Here is a 15036-nt window from a genome sequence, read left to right on the forward strand (position 1 = left end):
GCATTTTGTATTCTGTGAACTCTGGTATGCTACAAATGCTGAACACCACTAGACATAAACTGAATTCTTTGATTATTTTAAGTAGTATTCCATGAATGGATGGAATATTAACTTATTCTCTCTGGAACTCGTTTGCATGTACATTCAAGATGGTATTGTTACTTTTAAATGCCCATTACAACTTTTAATTTGATCTTATGAAGGGCCTATTGTCTAAACTTTGTATAAAATCCCACAAGCAATACTGAGCATACTCAAAGCATTTTTTTTTGTAGCTATTGTGAAGGTCAAACCAAAATATTGTCTTTTTGAAGATGGTATGTCAGGAGTTGACAATAGGAATCTTCTGGGGCTGGTGAAGTCGGTTTTGAAGTTAAATTAAGCAAAATTCTGTTCAGCGGAACACGTTGTTCCAAACCACTGGCGTCGTCAACTGGCAAATGATTGAAGTATTTCCTTCTGGAACCGAACCCCATGTTCTCCGGGACACCCCCGTTTCCCAGGCGTCGCTTCTCGGCCTCTTCCCCAGTGCCTTTCCGCTCTTGCAGGCAGGGGCAGCACCCTTCCTCCGCGGCCGGCGCTGGCGGGAAAGTTCATTGTGTCCGCAGCTCTGCCCCAGCCTCCCAGACGGACATTTTCGGTGCGTTGTGCAAGCTTCCAGTCATGCCGAGCATTCTTACGGAGATGGGGCGATAAGGGGAGGAAATGACGGAGAGTCACCTCAGGGCCACCCAGCCCGCGCCGTCGTGGCCAAAGGGGCCCGGCCGACACAGCAGCGACTGTTACAGCCGGGCTGCGCGGCCGTTCCTGGCCCGATTCCTCGGCGGGGGTGCGTGGGGGATGTACCGGGGTTGCCGGCCAAGCTGTGCAACATACTCCACTAGCTTCAGAAAACCGACAACAGGCACAGGTGGAGCAGCTCCCGCCAGACGCCCGGGGCAGGGTCCGGCGCCGCGCCGCATCCCGCCCCGCCCCTCTCCTCGGGGCTGCGTCCCGCCCCGCGGCCGCGCCACGAGCCGGAAGTGAGCACACGGCGGCGGAGGTGGCTGAGGGGCGGGCGGGGGTAGTCTGCACGGTGGCGCGCTCTCGGTGGCGGGAGGCAGGCAGGAAGCACGAAGGGAAATGCCCGTTCCCGCGGGGCGGCGGCGCTGCGAGGTAGGCGCGGGGAGCCTCCGCCGCTGGTCGCCGGGACGGGGCTCTGCTCCCGCCTCCCCGGTCCTGTCCTTCTCTACCACCGGTGCCCGCTTGCCCCCCCCCCCCCCCCCCCCCCCCGCCTCGGTTCGCTCTTCTCCCTCAGGGGTCGTCGCAACGCGACTCTCTGCCTCCGGGTGCTGCCCGCGGCTGGCCCGGCCTCGGCGCAGCTCTGGGCCCAGCCGGTGTCCCCCGCGCTGCCGGGCCGGCACCTGCGAGCGCCGGGGCCTGGGGCTCGTTTGGCGGCGGGTGGGCAGGGGCCGGTGTTAGCGCTATCCACACAGCCTATCCCCGCCGCTTCGTCCCATTGCGGGCTCCGGTGAGGTGGTGGCGGTGCTGCCCGCTTCTGGTAGTTCATCGGCTGCCCGCTGTATTTAGAGCGGTGAGTCCCGGACGTCCTGAGGAGCTGCTCCGGTTCGTAGCACTCCGACTATCAGACATGCTTTCTGTACCCGAGGGTGAAGTCTCCGAGGTTGGCCAGTACTTGTTACCTGGTGCTGAGCAGGAGGCGCTTTGGGAAGGTTTTCGGGAGCCTGAGTGCTCGCCTTGCAGCGGGGGGGACCTTGGCTGTCTCTGCATTGACCCGCCAGGTTTACATTTCCTTTTTTTTCTATTTCTTGCTGGCTTTTTGCGTGGTTTAGGTAACTATGGGTCGGTGCGTTACAGTGGTTCCAGAGAAGCTGGCTGTTGACAAAGCTGATCCTTCAACAGCTCTGCATCTTCCTCTGGGAGCTTTTCAGATTTTAGTAGTACAAGGAAGCTGACTTATTGTTCCTAACGTGATCGAGTTTACTATTCTGCGTCAGTGCAGTAAAATAAAGATATACCTGCATCTTTGTTAGCAAAAGTAACCTCCCACTAACAGCTATAATGTTCTTGGGGAAAGAGAGTATGGTAGTAAGATGTACTCAAAGAACAGGAAAACTCTGACGCCTTTCCCTGTCATTGTGTTATTACAAACGTGGTCCTAGAGCATAGACAAACTGATTTGGGATAGGGGAGAGATGCAGAAGTTTAAAATTACAGCTTTGCCTATTTAATGCAAATCTGCTTGAGAAGGGAACTGAAAGCTTAAGAAAACGTGTGATGGTTGTAAAACATGTTGTGCAATACCTGCTTAGAATACAAACTGTGTACAAGAGTGGTGATGATGGATGATTTATGAAGAATCAAAGGGGAAGCAGAAGTAAGGCAGGGGTAATGAAATCTGGCAGACAAAAGTATTTTGTTAGTTGGTTTTGTTAGCTTTCAAAGCAGTTGTGTCCCTCATTCCCCCAAGACTAAGAGCAGGCCTGGAAAAAACTTACACATCTGTGAGGAAGAGAAGTTGTTTAAACTTGGCTCACCGCCTTTGGGGGCTGAGGGGAGGAGTGACTATAATGCCCACTAGCTTTCAGTTGAAAAAAAAACAAAACAAAAAAACCCAAACACAAAAAGTTGAAGCAAAATTAGTAATAATAAATAGACAGTGAAAGGAAGTTGCATAAAAGATAACAGCAGTGGGAGAAAGCACAGGGAGAAGTAACAAATATTTGAAGTTAAATGGCCTTTTGTTGAGGGGGGAGAGCTACAAACCAAACAAGTAATAAATTATTTAGGCCCACCTTCTTAAATGTTGTGTTGTATTTGAACAATTTTTTACATAAAGATGCTTGTTGGTAAAAAATACATAGATTCAAGAAAGACTTAAAATTTTGATTGATTTAATAAAATAGATTTTTCCTGTTTAAGTACAGTACAATACTAATCCTGATTTACGTATTTGAGGTTCCTCTTTCATTCAGGAGTATTATTGTCATCCTTAAGAACTCAAAGGTTCGTCAGTATAGATTATCAGTGCATATAAATTGATGACTTAGTTATTTTTATCATTTTTGAATAATTCTCTACATTGCAACAAAGGAAATTGAATGCCTTAAGTAGAAAGTGATTCATCTAAAAATGTCAAGTAAAAAAAAATCTTTTCTGAATTTATGTTCCTCTGTTTGTTTCTTCTCAAACTCAGTTAACTTGAAACTGCTGATGTTTCTTATCCAGTGCTGCTATTATATCTGTGATCTAGGTGAAGAAACTGAAATTCAAACATTGCTTGTAAAATAAAAATGCTGAGATGATGTTTTGGTTTTTGTTTTGCTGTTGTTTCAGGCTTTCATGTGCTGCCAAAACCAGAGCAGTATGGGGTTTTCCAGAGAAATGAATGCTAGGGCTGAATTTTATTAGAACAGGATTGTGCATTGTGTATATGTAGTCATGAACAATCTTAAGGCAATCATATGGAAGCTTTAAAAATTGCAGTAAACATTGATAAGTAGGACACTATTAGCATAAGTGTCACAACTAGAATTCATAACATGTAGTATGTGTTTTAAGGTCAGCCTTAATGATGTTCAAATAATGATCTTCTGTTTTTTATTTTTGAAGTACTGCCTTCTAGTGTCTGCAGCTGGTGCAGAAATTACTGTGGTGTTTACTTACTTATTTTTAGAATAGTACAACAAACTTAAAAATGAGGGAGTATGGCACAATGTAACTTGTTTGCTTTGTGGAAGTGTAACTGTAAACATACTCTTCTATTTTAAGTAGAAGATGTGGATGTGTAATTACTTAACAGAACCAGAGTTCAGTTTTTATCAGTGGTCAGTAACATCCGTCATCAAATACAGCATTCATCCCGCCCCTTTGTATATGAGAAGATCGCTGTGATGTCAGTTCTTGCGGAAGAATGCAGGAGTTGTTTCCAGGCTGGACAAGTAAGCAAAGGAGGAAATGTTTCAAAGTATGCCAGTAATGATAAACTTCATCTAGATAAGATTTAGAATATTTTTCCTCAAAGATCACATAAAAAAAAATGTTATGAGAAACATTACTGTGATCTATACGTTAGAAATGCATCATGAAGTGATTTACTTAGAGTAAGTTTTGTTTGTTACAAATGGTGGTCACTTCAGAGTACTTTCATTGAAGAAACTGAAGTAGAGAAAGGTGTGTTGGTGTATTACATGTAGCTTGTAATTTTCAGGGGTGGCATTACAGTTATAAGCAAAACATAGCTTACAAAAAACCAACCATAAGTGGAAACTTGTAGCATGTAGTGTTACGAGGACCTCATGGTATTTGCGTTAAAGAGTATGCCACTAGTTCAGATCTTTCTCTTCAGAGGCTGGTTACTGCATGCTGACCTAGGAGAAATAATTTGGTCCATATGGATTTTGTAGCGTGCAGGTTTCAATATTATAGTTGATGTTAGTAGTTACAGGAGAACACATGGAGAATGGGTCATTGATAGCTGATAAGGTAGTCTATTTAGATTGTAGTCACAGCAGAAAAGCAGAGGGTGGTGAGTTACAAGGTTTACATGAGTTCAGCATGCAGCTGGACAAATTCCTGGAGGGAAAAAAATTCCATCATGGTCTTTAACATTAGAGAAGTTACCTCAGGATTCAGGAAGTACTTGAGTGGCAAATTAGTGGAGACTAGAAGAGTATTTTGAGGAAGTGCCATTACATGCTTGCCTTGGTTTAGCTTTTTTCCATTTACGTTTCTGAAGCCACCCTCAGAGGCAAGTTAAGAATGTGATGGAACCTTTGGTCTGACTGAGTCAGCCATCCTGTTCAGTTCTCTACCAGTGCAGTGTTTAAAAAAAAAAAAACAAAACCAAAACAACAAAGTAATCACTGATTCAATAGGTCCAATGAACGTTTAGTATTTTCTGATATATAAAGGAAAAAGGTACATGTAAGTAGTAAGTTGTCCTGTCAATCAACAATTCTGCATAATAGTTTATTAAATACTAGGTTTGTGAATAAGCATCTGCTGATTATAACTGAAACTGTGCAAGTTTCCTATCTGAGGGGAAACTCGTATGCTGAAACAAGTGGTAGAAATAATTCGGCTACTGCAGCAGAATTGCATTTGGTTAGACTGGTAGGTTGATACTAATACAGTGATACAGAGTTAAATCTGGGATGGAGCTGTGGTGACATGGTTTTCTCTCCCTTTGCCTCTAGTGGTTTTGATTTATGTTTTGTTGAAGGTATATACTGTGCACTGCTACACAGGGAGTAGAACAGGATCTTTGTGGGGGAGGGTTGTTTTCATCTCCCTGTGTTAATAGCACTGTACATTGCATCATGAACTTCCTGCATTCTGTTGCATTTTGAACGCTTTGTGATGTTAGGAGGATATTTGCAGGGCTTATTTCAGGCATGGAACTTGAGAAAACTTGGGGTTTTACCATGGTTTTCTGTTTATTTTGTAGAATGCTATAAAACTATATGGAAGGTGCTTGGGCATCTCTATTTGCGTAATTAAAGTAGATGGCACAAATGTTTCTTTGCTCTTTTCCCTGTTCTCTCCATGCTTTAGATGCTGTCTATATTTTCTTTTTTTTAATTGAACTGAATATGTAGTTTAAAATGTTGTCTACCTTCTGCTTAGTACTACTATTGGGATTAGTGGAAGTAGTAGTATAGATAGATGCTCCAGGTAATCTGTCATGCTCTACTGTGATCAGGCCTGTGCTATGTGAATGACTGAAATATCTGCAGTGTTGCTGTCTGCTTAAAGCCCTGAGCACCCATGTCACCTTCTCATAGCTGACCCTGCTTTGAGCAGGTAGTGGAACTAGAGCCCCCCCCGCCGAGGCCCCTTCCAGTCTTAAGTTTTCCGTGAAAGTGATATTCCAGAGTAAAATTATTTTGCAAATCATGGATTACTATGCAAATTACTCAGCTGGGGAATCAAAATATTTGGGGCAATGGCATTACTTAAAAAGAAAACAAAACAAAAAACAAAAAAAAACAACAAAAATACCCCACCAACAAAAAACCCCAACCAAACTCAAACCCTAAACCAGTACCTAATGTTGATTTTGTGTGGAACGTTTTGTATTGTGTGGGTGTTTTGAAGTACCCTTTGAAAAGAGGATTGGGGGCAAAAAGTGTGACTCCTGGAGAAAAACACAACTTTAGAGGTTGCTCAAAAGCAAGAGAACTAGTAAAAGTTTTTAAAAGCAAACTTTTGCAACAGAAGGAGTCATAAAGGTCTTTTCCAACCCAGTTGATTCTATGATTCTAGGATATGAAAGCATTATCCTTAAGTAGAAACATTGCAACAGAACTAAAATTCTTAGCCTTTGTCAAACAATGCTGGAAATAGGTTTGGCTGTAAGGCATGGAAAAGAAAACTATCTTGGCCAAGTGCATCAGAGTGAAACAGCCTGGGATGCCATCAGCTTTATTATTGCTTTTTCTAGTATCTTCATCCAGAAAATGCTGGGCAGGAACAGAATTGCGGATATGCTGTTAGAGAGCTGAGAACAAAATGGGGAGAAATAGAGATGCAAAAGTTGGTGAGTAGTTTTACATCTGATGAAACTGCTGTCAAGTTTCTTGTTGATTTGGCTGATTGGCTTTAAGGACTTCTTGTCATGATTCAAGCATTTATAAGGATTATCCTGATAATAAATCCATGTTGTCTGGTAACATAAAAACCTCATTCTACTGCTTTCTTGTGGGTTCTTGGCAACGTTGGGTTGCTTGTTTTCATGAAACTTACAGAATTTCCTTATCTTTAAGACTCCTGTCTCTTCAGCAAACTTAAATGAAGTCATGATTGGATGCAAAATTTGGGAAGGAGGAGTGTGACAGTACAAATATGCTGAAGAAGCTTGCAAACATACTGTACCAAATAGTTTTGTATCCACACCTACTGGTGGAGTGGCTTGCAGAGGCTAATGGTGCAAACCGCTGATTCAAGGAGGGAAGAGTACTTGATGGCAATGGAAAACATGATCTGTAGGTAACTGTAGCTGCCTACACAAAGATTTGGGACATCAGGACAGATGTTTCCACCCTTTATCTCGGCACACTGAGCAAAAAAATTAAAGATTCTACACTTACAAGGTATGCCATATCTAATAACAGTCTTTTGCACACTGTTCTGGATGAAAAAATAGTTAAGAGTTGATAAATGGTTTCAGACATACTGAAACAGCTGAGACTGGATTTTTCATGGAATTTGTTGCCTATATTGAAAGACCTTGAAGCATTCCTGAATGCTTCCTGTTCTAGTACTGGGAGCAGCCTGTTCTTACCTAGTTGTCAAGTTCAGAGGTTTTATGATCAAAATGTACTTTTTAGATGTAAATGAAATTTCAAAATCGAAGTTGAGATGCAGTTCCTATTCTTGATACAGCTGCTTAAGTATTTACTAGATGAATGATTTGAGCAAAACAGAAATGAGTGCTGGTTCTTAATTGTGCCCAATTAAGAATTGCACCTGTACTTCAGCTAATGAAATTGGCTTTGAATTTTCTGTAGGTATGACACAAAATGAAATAATTTGATGTGTGGGTTAACTTTGTTAATCTCACCTGTAAGGGGACACTTTCTAATTTTGCTGAAGTGACTGGATTAAAGAACCTACTGAGTTTTTAGTGGAAAGATAGTATAATAGAACTATATACCTAAACCACTAGTCTTTCAGGACTACTTATGTACATGTTTTTGAAAAACTTCCAAGTTAAACCTAACAGTGTATTAAAAAAATAATGGACTTACTCATTACATGACTTCTTGAAGTATCTGTTCAGTTGTTTCGCAGATTGCTACAATCTGAATGCATTTGGCAGAGAGGGTTTTTGAACATCAAAGTTTTTGTGTTTTTCTTGCTAAGGAGTTTTCCTGCTGTAGCAAATGTCTTGCTATGAATTCCTTTCCAGACGATTAGTACTTTCCATGGTATATTACTGTCGTCTTACTTTGCGAAGTTTTTCCCTGGTATCCTACAAAACTGCTACTGTCTCTGGTATGCCGGCAGGATTTTTTAGTTACTAAGTTACTATTATTCAGTGTTATGCAAACACCTCAAATACCCTCAAATATTTATTTGTTTATTTATTAATGGCAAAATAACCATGAAGTTATTGTGAAAATTACACTTGCTTTGAGGCAGCTCTGGCTACTATATGTCAGGGCTTTACTTTGTAAGGAATGCAGGAAATGGTCTGACTTGTTATGATTGCTTCTGTATTTAGTGCTTGGGCTCTAGAGAATTTATGTGCACTGATTTGTGATAACTAGAAAGTATTTCTTAAGAATGAATTACCAAATAGTATGTTCTGTGCTTGTTTAGCTCTAGAACAAATTATAAATAGAATGTTGAAAGTCTTGGGTTTGTTTTTTGTTTGGGTTTGGTTTTTTTTAGTAGAAAATTATTGTGCGACTCCTCTTAAGTAGGGAAGAATGTCAAAGTGTATGTGAGCAGATGGTGAGATTACTTCTGCTTAAGGTAACGGGATTTATTTCTAATAAAGTCATTGCTTATTCATTAAGATAGAAAACTGATTTAGATTCTGGGAGTCATTGTCCTGGTAGAGGCATAATATCCTGTATTGATTCTCCTGAAGTTTTTTACCAAAACCCTGTAAATTTCTTATTAGAAATAAATTTCTCCATGGTTCAATTTGCTAAATTAGTGCATATGTAAATATACTTAATTTTTATGTAAGCCTCTGCAAGTGAAAATCTGGTTTGACATTAATGTCCATTCCATATAAAGGGTTTAATCTGAAAGAGATGGTCAGGCATCTATTCTTTTTCTTTGTTCTTGATATTATTAAAGTTTTGTTGCTGCATTTTTAAAGAACATTTTATTCTTTTGAAATAATGAATAATGCTGAAATAAAATTACTTGGCAGTACACAGGTACTTGACTGAGCAAATTGTCTTTAGACTCTAATCGCATTTATTCAAAATTCCCACCAAGGAAGCATTGCTTTTAGGGAAACTGCTAGACTGGAGCCAGAGAAGGTCTGCAGGCTGATGTCTGACCGCATCTGGTCAAATACTTCAAGAAAATATTGCTTAAAGGTAACTAAGTCTCACTGCAAGAGGCAGGTTATTTTTTGTCAAGGCAGTAGATAAATCAGGTGGTTGATATTTTTAGACCTGTTTTTAAATGAAGCAGGCAGTGTTGGTGAGTTACTGCTAGGGAAGCGTAAATATGCTGGATTTATACAAAGTATGAATGTGTCAATTTAATCTCAAATTTAGGGAAGAAGTGTGTTTGCATTCTTTAAGTGTTCGGAGAGTGCTGAGTTGTGCTCTTGAAGGTGAACTGATTGACAGCTGAAAACTGATTATTACTTAAAATAGTATGTAGCAGTTGAGATAAAAACAATCCTGACTCTCTGAGGATTGTTTCTAGGTCTTCCAATGAACTCCAGTTGTGAGAAACTTCTGGTGAATTCCTAAGGTATGGTCAGAAATGGTTCAGGTATCTGGTTTTCTTGTTTCTGGGATTTGCATTGAAACATTTGCTTCCAAGTGTTGGAGAGGAGTTCCCTGCTGATAGATGGTTCAAATGGAGTTTGCTTTTCTCTTTGTAAATGTTGGAGAAGTTTAAATTCTGCTCAGCCTTTGAACTTAAGATGGCTACAAAGGCAGAAGTTCAAAGTGAAGCTAAACTTGTGTGAAAATGTTAACTGTGAGGCAGTGTAGTTAGCATTTAAAAGAAGATCTGTCTTTGTTTTAGTCATGATTATGCCTAGCGAGCTTTTCTTATGTTTTATCACATGAATTTACTGCTTAAAACCAGCATGTAGGATAAAGTTTTGCTAAAACTATTGCAATTTTTTTCAGAATTTATTAGTTTTTAACTTCAAACTGTTTGAAAACCGCAGACTGTTTATCAAATTTAACAGATTTATACACTGGTTTGGTTTTAGACGTTTCCTAAGGACATGACTTAACTACAGGGATCAAATTGAGTGTGTGAGACTGTCTTGCAAAAATAAAAATAAAATTCAACTTTTCAGATAACTGCTGATAATATTCTGCTGTCTTGAATACTAGAAGTCACTGGATTTGTCAGTGCAAGTGTGCAGTCAGACACTGACAAAAATGCCACACGAATGTGAAACTGTAAAATAAGCAGTTCTTGAGTGATTGGGATTGTCTCTATGTTACAAATGGAAGTGCTGCAGTAGCTGTGCACCATGTTTGGGTGTTAAGGAATGTACCTTTATCTGCAGTTGTGACTGTGGGACAGTGACTTACTGTGATTAGGAGACTGCTTGGCGAGTATGGAGATCAAAGCTGTCAATTTCAGCAGAAAAATAAGGCTTCCTGCTTTTTTAAGAAGCCAGAGCTGCTGTTTGAAGGCCATGTAATCTTGAAATTTTTTCTTCAAAAAGAATCACTTGCTGCTGTAATTATCAAGCAGTACCAGAATGTATTGGTAATTTTCAGAGTTGTAGCTCAGACAGTTCTGAGTAATCTCAGAAAATATGATCCTATTTAAGTTTTTTTAATAAAATACAGGAAAAAATCCTGCTATTTAGAATCGTTAGGCAACAGCAGACTGTGAAAACTGCACTTACTCTATGCTTCTGCTGCTGCTTAGAAAAGCCAAGTAGCAATTATTGAGAGGACTTCTTAAGTCAGGGTGTTCTTGCATCTGAAAATTTGACATAGTAATTTTAACTAGCTGTAAGTTAATAAGGAGATTAAAGCCTTCTTGGATATCTAGGCAGTCTGAGCAGTTGGTGTAAAGTATATCGGGCTTCTCATTAGGATGTTATCTGTGGCTGGTAAGCTTAGACCATCTACAAAATCCTCTGTACATCTTTAGGAGAAGATTGAGAATGACTGTCCTGCTAGCAGGAGGATGACAAGTAACTGAACGCCACTGAAGGCCACAACTGTGCTGTAAATGGGATGAGGGTAATGCACTGTCTATAAAAGAGCTCAGCAAAAAAGTTTTGGGTTTGGGTTTTAGTGTTGGTTTTTTTTCTGGTTTGTTTTTGTTTTTTATTCTGTTTTTTATTTTTTTTAAATAAGTTCTCTGATCAGGTTCAACAGTCAGCTATGCAAGTAAGCAGTAGGTAGGACAGGACTTCTTCCTAATGGAAATAGTTGTGGCTTTAGTGAATGTCAAACTCTGCAGCTTAATATTTTGTATTGAAAAAGGTCTGGTGTCTCCTCTTTTCTGTAGACGTCATCCATGTTGAATATAATTATCTCACAGAATGGATACATACTAGTAATGCATCCTTAAGCTCCTCCTTAAGGCTTTATTCCCCAGGACTTTAATTGAATGGTTTTCAGGGTTTTATAACTTGATTAGTCTGTCACTCTTTCAGTCTTTCTGAAGACACCCTCTTTCATTTAAATTTTATCTGGTACCTGTAACATCAATTCTGGTTTAATCTTGCTTTATAAAGGGTTTCACCTGAATTTATATTTTCAGACTTAGCTGAAATGTGTAGAACCTCTTATAGTCTGTCCTTCACAGTATAAGCCTCTGAAGTGAAGTAGATAAAACAAAAGCTTGGCCAGAGTCTTAAGGAATTTAAAGAATGGGTTAGAAATCTGTTAGAAATCTTGCTGTCTCTGGTGAGTCCACAGAAATACAGTTGATTCATTTAAAGCATGTATCTCTGGTCTCATTCAAGTGGGTGGATGGGGGATGGAACTAGAAAATAAACCCCTGCTAATGGGTGTGAATAGTAATAAAGACAGACTTTTGAGTTATCTACATTATTTGCTGCAGAGAACTCTTATAGACTGCTGCATTACTTAAACCTATGACAATTTACATCTAAAGGGCTCATCTAGTTCAGTGAAACTGTGTTTTAATGAGGATTGCTGTTTATGTAACTCTCCTAGCAGAAACTCATTATTCATGATTTTTATCTTGCTGCTTGGTATGCATACTAGCTGTTGCTGGAAGACATCTTATCTCCCGGACTCTCCTATAACCTGACTGTGTGTGAAAACTGTAGAATAAAGTAGAAATAATACTGAAAAATAACATAGCTCTTGTGGAAATCTCTTGTAAGATTATTTTAATAAAAGGCATAGATATAGGGAGTTGTATAATAGTATACTGAACACAAGACTGGAATTAGAGAATGCAAGATGTCATTTTCTTGGTGGTGTTCTTTAGTAAAAGTTACCTGTCAGTTTCTTCCCTTACCTAGTAGTGAATGACACTTCCTTTACGTGGCTCTTAAAGGGATTACTTAATGCGCAGCTGTACTTAAATTGCTTATTTTGCTTCTCCAAGAAATACAATTTCATAAGCATTATTTCTCTTAGGAGGGTGAAGTACAATCAAGTGTTCCAAAAGGAAGGGAGGTCATGCAGCATCACTATGACCATCATAATCATGTTACAGCAGTTTGATAGGTCAACTGGTTTTGTGATATATTGAAGTAATCTGGAAGTCCTCTCAATAATGTACTTTATCAATGCTTTAGAAAGATTTCTGCTTCTGAGATTGAGCCTAGCTAGGTGTGCAGAATTGCTCAAATTTGAAGACAGGTATCTGACTAGCTTTTCTGTGTCTCCTGTTTAGTGGTACAAAAAGAAAACGAGTGTTTACTTACTGGTAAGTAGTAAGAAAAAGAAATGGGTCTTGCATAGTTTAAAGACACTGAAATTAATTTTGTGGCTTCTCCTTTTAAGTCTGACACGTTATCCCTCCCTTCAGAAAACAGTTGGTCTCTAAAATTTTCTGTCCTGAATTTCCGAAGGACATGTGCAACCTTGTCAGTTGGTGATGTGTGACTTACAGTTTTCCACATCTGACTTTTTTGCTTTTCTAATGTTTTATTTCCTTTCCAGATCTGCTAGATCTATTCCGAAGCCAAGGGTCGACAACCAGTACAAGGGAAGTGTTCTTCTGTAAATGGACATCTGCTCTTGCAGTATGGCCCAGATATCCAGTAGCAATGGATTTAAACAGCGCTCATCCCCACCTTTGGCAGCCTCAAGGTCAAAAGATGTGGACAAAGAGGAGGCATTGCAGATGGAAGCTGAGGCGTTAGCTAAGATGCAGAAAGAAAGAGGTGTAACTGGTAACAGACAAACTTTTCATTCCTTAAGCAGCACCAAACAAAAAGCACAGACTCATAACAAACAGGACCATGATCTCATGGTGTTTCCAGAGTCTGATGCCAAGGGCATGGAAGATAAACTTAGTACCATAGACATAGAAAAACTTACTCATGCTGAACTAGAGAAACTGCTGCTGGATGACAGCTTTGAATCTTGTAAAGTACCTGTGTTACCAGAAAGTCCTATTTTGAGCCCATCTGTGTCTTCGCAATTTTATCTTGGGCCTACAGGTCAGAGAAGACAGTGGATGCCTGGGATACCAGCACCTGTGACATGCACTTTACCTCCTATTTACCCCTCAGCTTCTTACACAAAACAAACTGGTGTATTTCATAATGGATTCCATCCAAGTATGTCCTCCTGTCACTCTAGAGAGCCTGTTTACATTGGTCTTCCAAGACAGTCGCAATACATTTCATACCCATTGGCAGCTATTACACCTTTCCATCCACAGGGAAGCCTACCTATATATCCTCCAGTACTTACACCAGAAATGGCACAAGTATTTGACAAAATTGCAAGCACATCAGAATTCTTGAAAAATGGCAAGTCAGGCACAGACCTAGAAATGACTGCTATAAATTCTGCAGTTTCTAACCTACCAGCCTCGGAAAACTGTGGGGACGTGAGTAAATTTGACTGGTTAGATTTGGATCCCCTAAGTAAACCAAAAGTGGATGGTGTGGAGACTTTAAATAAGGCAGAGAATGATGGAGATAAGGCTTCAAGTATGGCTGCTGAAGATCCATGGGATGCCGTGCTCTTAGAAGAAAAGCTGTTAGTTACTTGTCATCTGGAACGAAAAGTTAATGGTAAATCTGCTGGAGCAACAGTTACAAGGAGCCAGTCCTTAAATGTGCGAACAACTCAGCTTGCAAAGTTTCAGGGCCAAACATCACAGGTATGTAAATCAGCATTTTTAAATTCCAGTGTAGTAGTAAAGAATAATCATAGTATTTAAAGACACTTCAAGGTTTGGATTTGTTTGTTAAATACTGCTTGGCTTGAGCAGTGTCCAGATAAAATGGTGTTACTGGCATATGCATGTAGTAGTGATATTCAGAAAATTGTATGTTGGTACCGAATGGAATCTCAAAATACCTCTGGCCTTGTGTAATCTTTCCACAGATACTGAGGAAATTGCTGTTTTTCAGTACTCCACAAAAAGAAAAGAAAATAATCTTTAGAACAATTAAATATTTAAATCATATTAATAAACATTTAAAGCAATGAGCTCATATGATACTACGAAACAGGTGGCAAGTTAGACACTGAAAGCTTTATCTTGGGCAGCCTTTATCTCAGATTTTGGAAAAAAAAAATTTGCCTTACATTTGAGCCTGTCAGCTTTTATTAAGAAAACAACAAAAAAAAACCCCAACAGTTAGAATAGAAAGGTGGCATAGTCAAAATTTTTCTGCTTTCTCAGCATCATTTGCAGTATTTCACAGAACCACTGTAATTCTCTTTTGTATTAAGAAAACTTTCCTTCTGTGTAGAAATGTAGAGAGATCATAGTCTAATCTTTTGGTTATACTGTCCTGGAAGGTGGGATGCCTGTTGGGTCAGAAACCCTGTACTTCTGTTCTGGAAGATGGAAAGCTGTCTTTGTGGTTGGGCACAAAGGCAAAAGGGTACCTTCTCTGGGGCAGAACAAAAGGGGGATTTTTTTTCTGGGATCAGGATCACTTCCATCAAACTTTCAATACAAAAATATCAACAGAGGCTTTAGTTATGAGACTCATCTTTTGGAAACTGAGTATATGCAGTTTGTATCAAGGCTAAACTGTACAGCAGATGATCAATATCAGTCTCACCTGGCTAATTATCCCTCCATAGGTGCTTCCACGCTACAGTCCAGTAAGTGACTGTAGGTTATTTAACTTTTCCTGTGTTTTTAAATTCTTTCTATGATAATTGCATCATAGAAGAAGACATTATT

General features: G+C 39.7%; 1 protein-coding gene across 3 annotated transcripts in view; it reads left to right on the plus strand.

Moving 5' to 3' along the window:
• The first annotated feature begins 1034 nt into the window (after positions 1-1034).
• PIK3C2A (phosphatidylinositol-4-phosphate 3-kinase catalytic subunit type 2 alpha) overlaps positions 1035-15036 on the plus strand; it is a 53673-nt gene continuing 39671 nt past the window's right edge. For all 3 annotated transcript variants that reach the window (XM_062608879.1, XM_062608881.1, XM_062608880.1), the window contains exons 1-2: positions 1035-1155; positions 12822-13995. In XM_062608879.1, coding sequence (XP_062464863.1) covers positions 12886-13995 — 1110 coding nt within the window. In that variant the 5' untranslated portion in view covers positions 1035-1155; positions 12822-12885. The remainder of the gene's footprint in view (positions 1156-12821; positions 13996-15036) is intronic.

The sequence above is a fragment of the Pezoporus occidentalis genome, unplaced genomic scaffold, assembly GCF_034315485.1.
Source record: "Pezoporus occidentalis ecotype Australia unplaced genomic scaffold, CSIRO_AGI_Poc_V1 ctg131, whole genome shotgun sequence".
In the NCBI taxonomy this organism is placed as follows: Eukaryota; Metazoa; Chordata; class Aves; order Psittaciformes; family Psittacidae; genus Pezoporus; species Pezoporus occidentalis.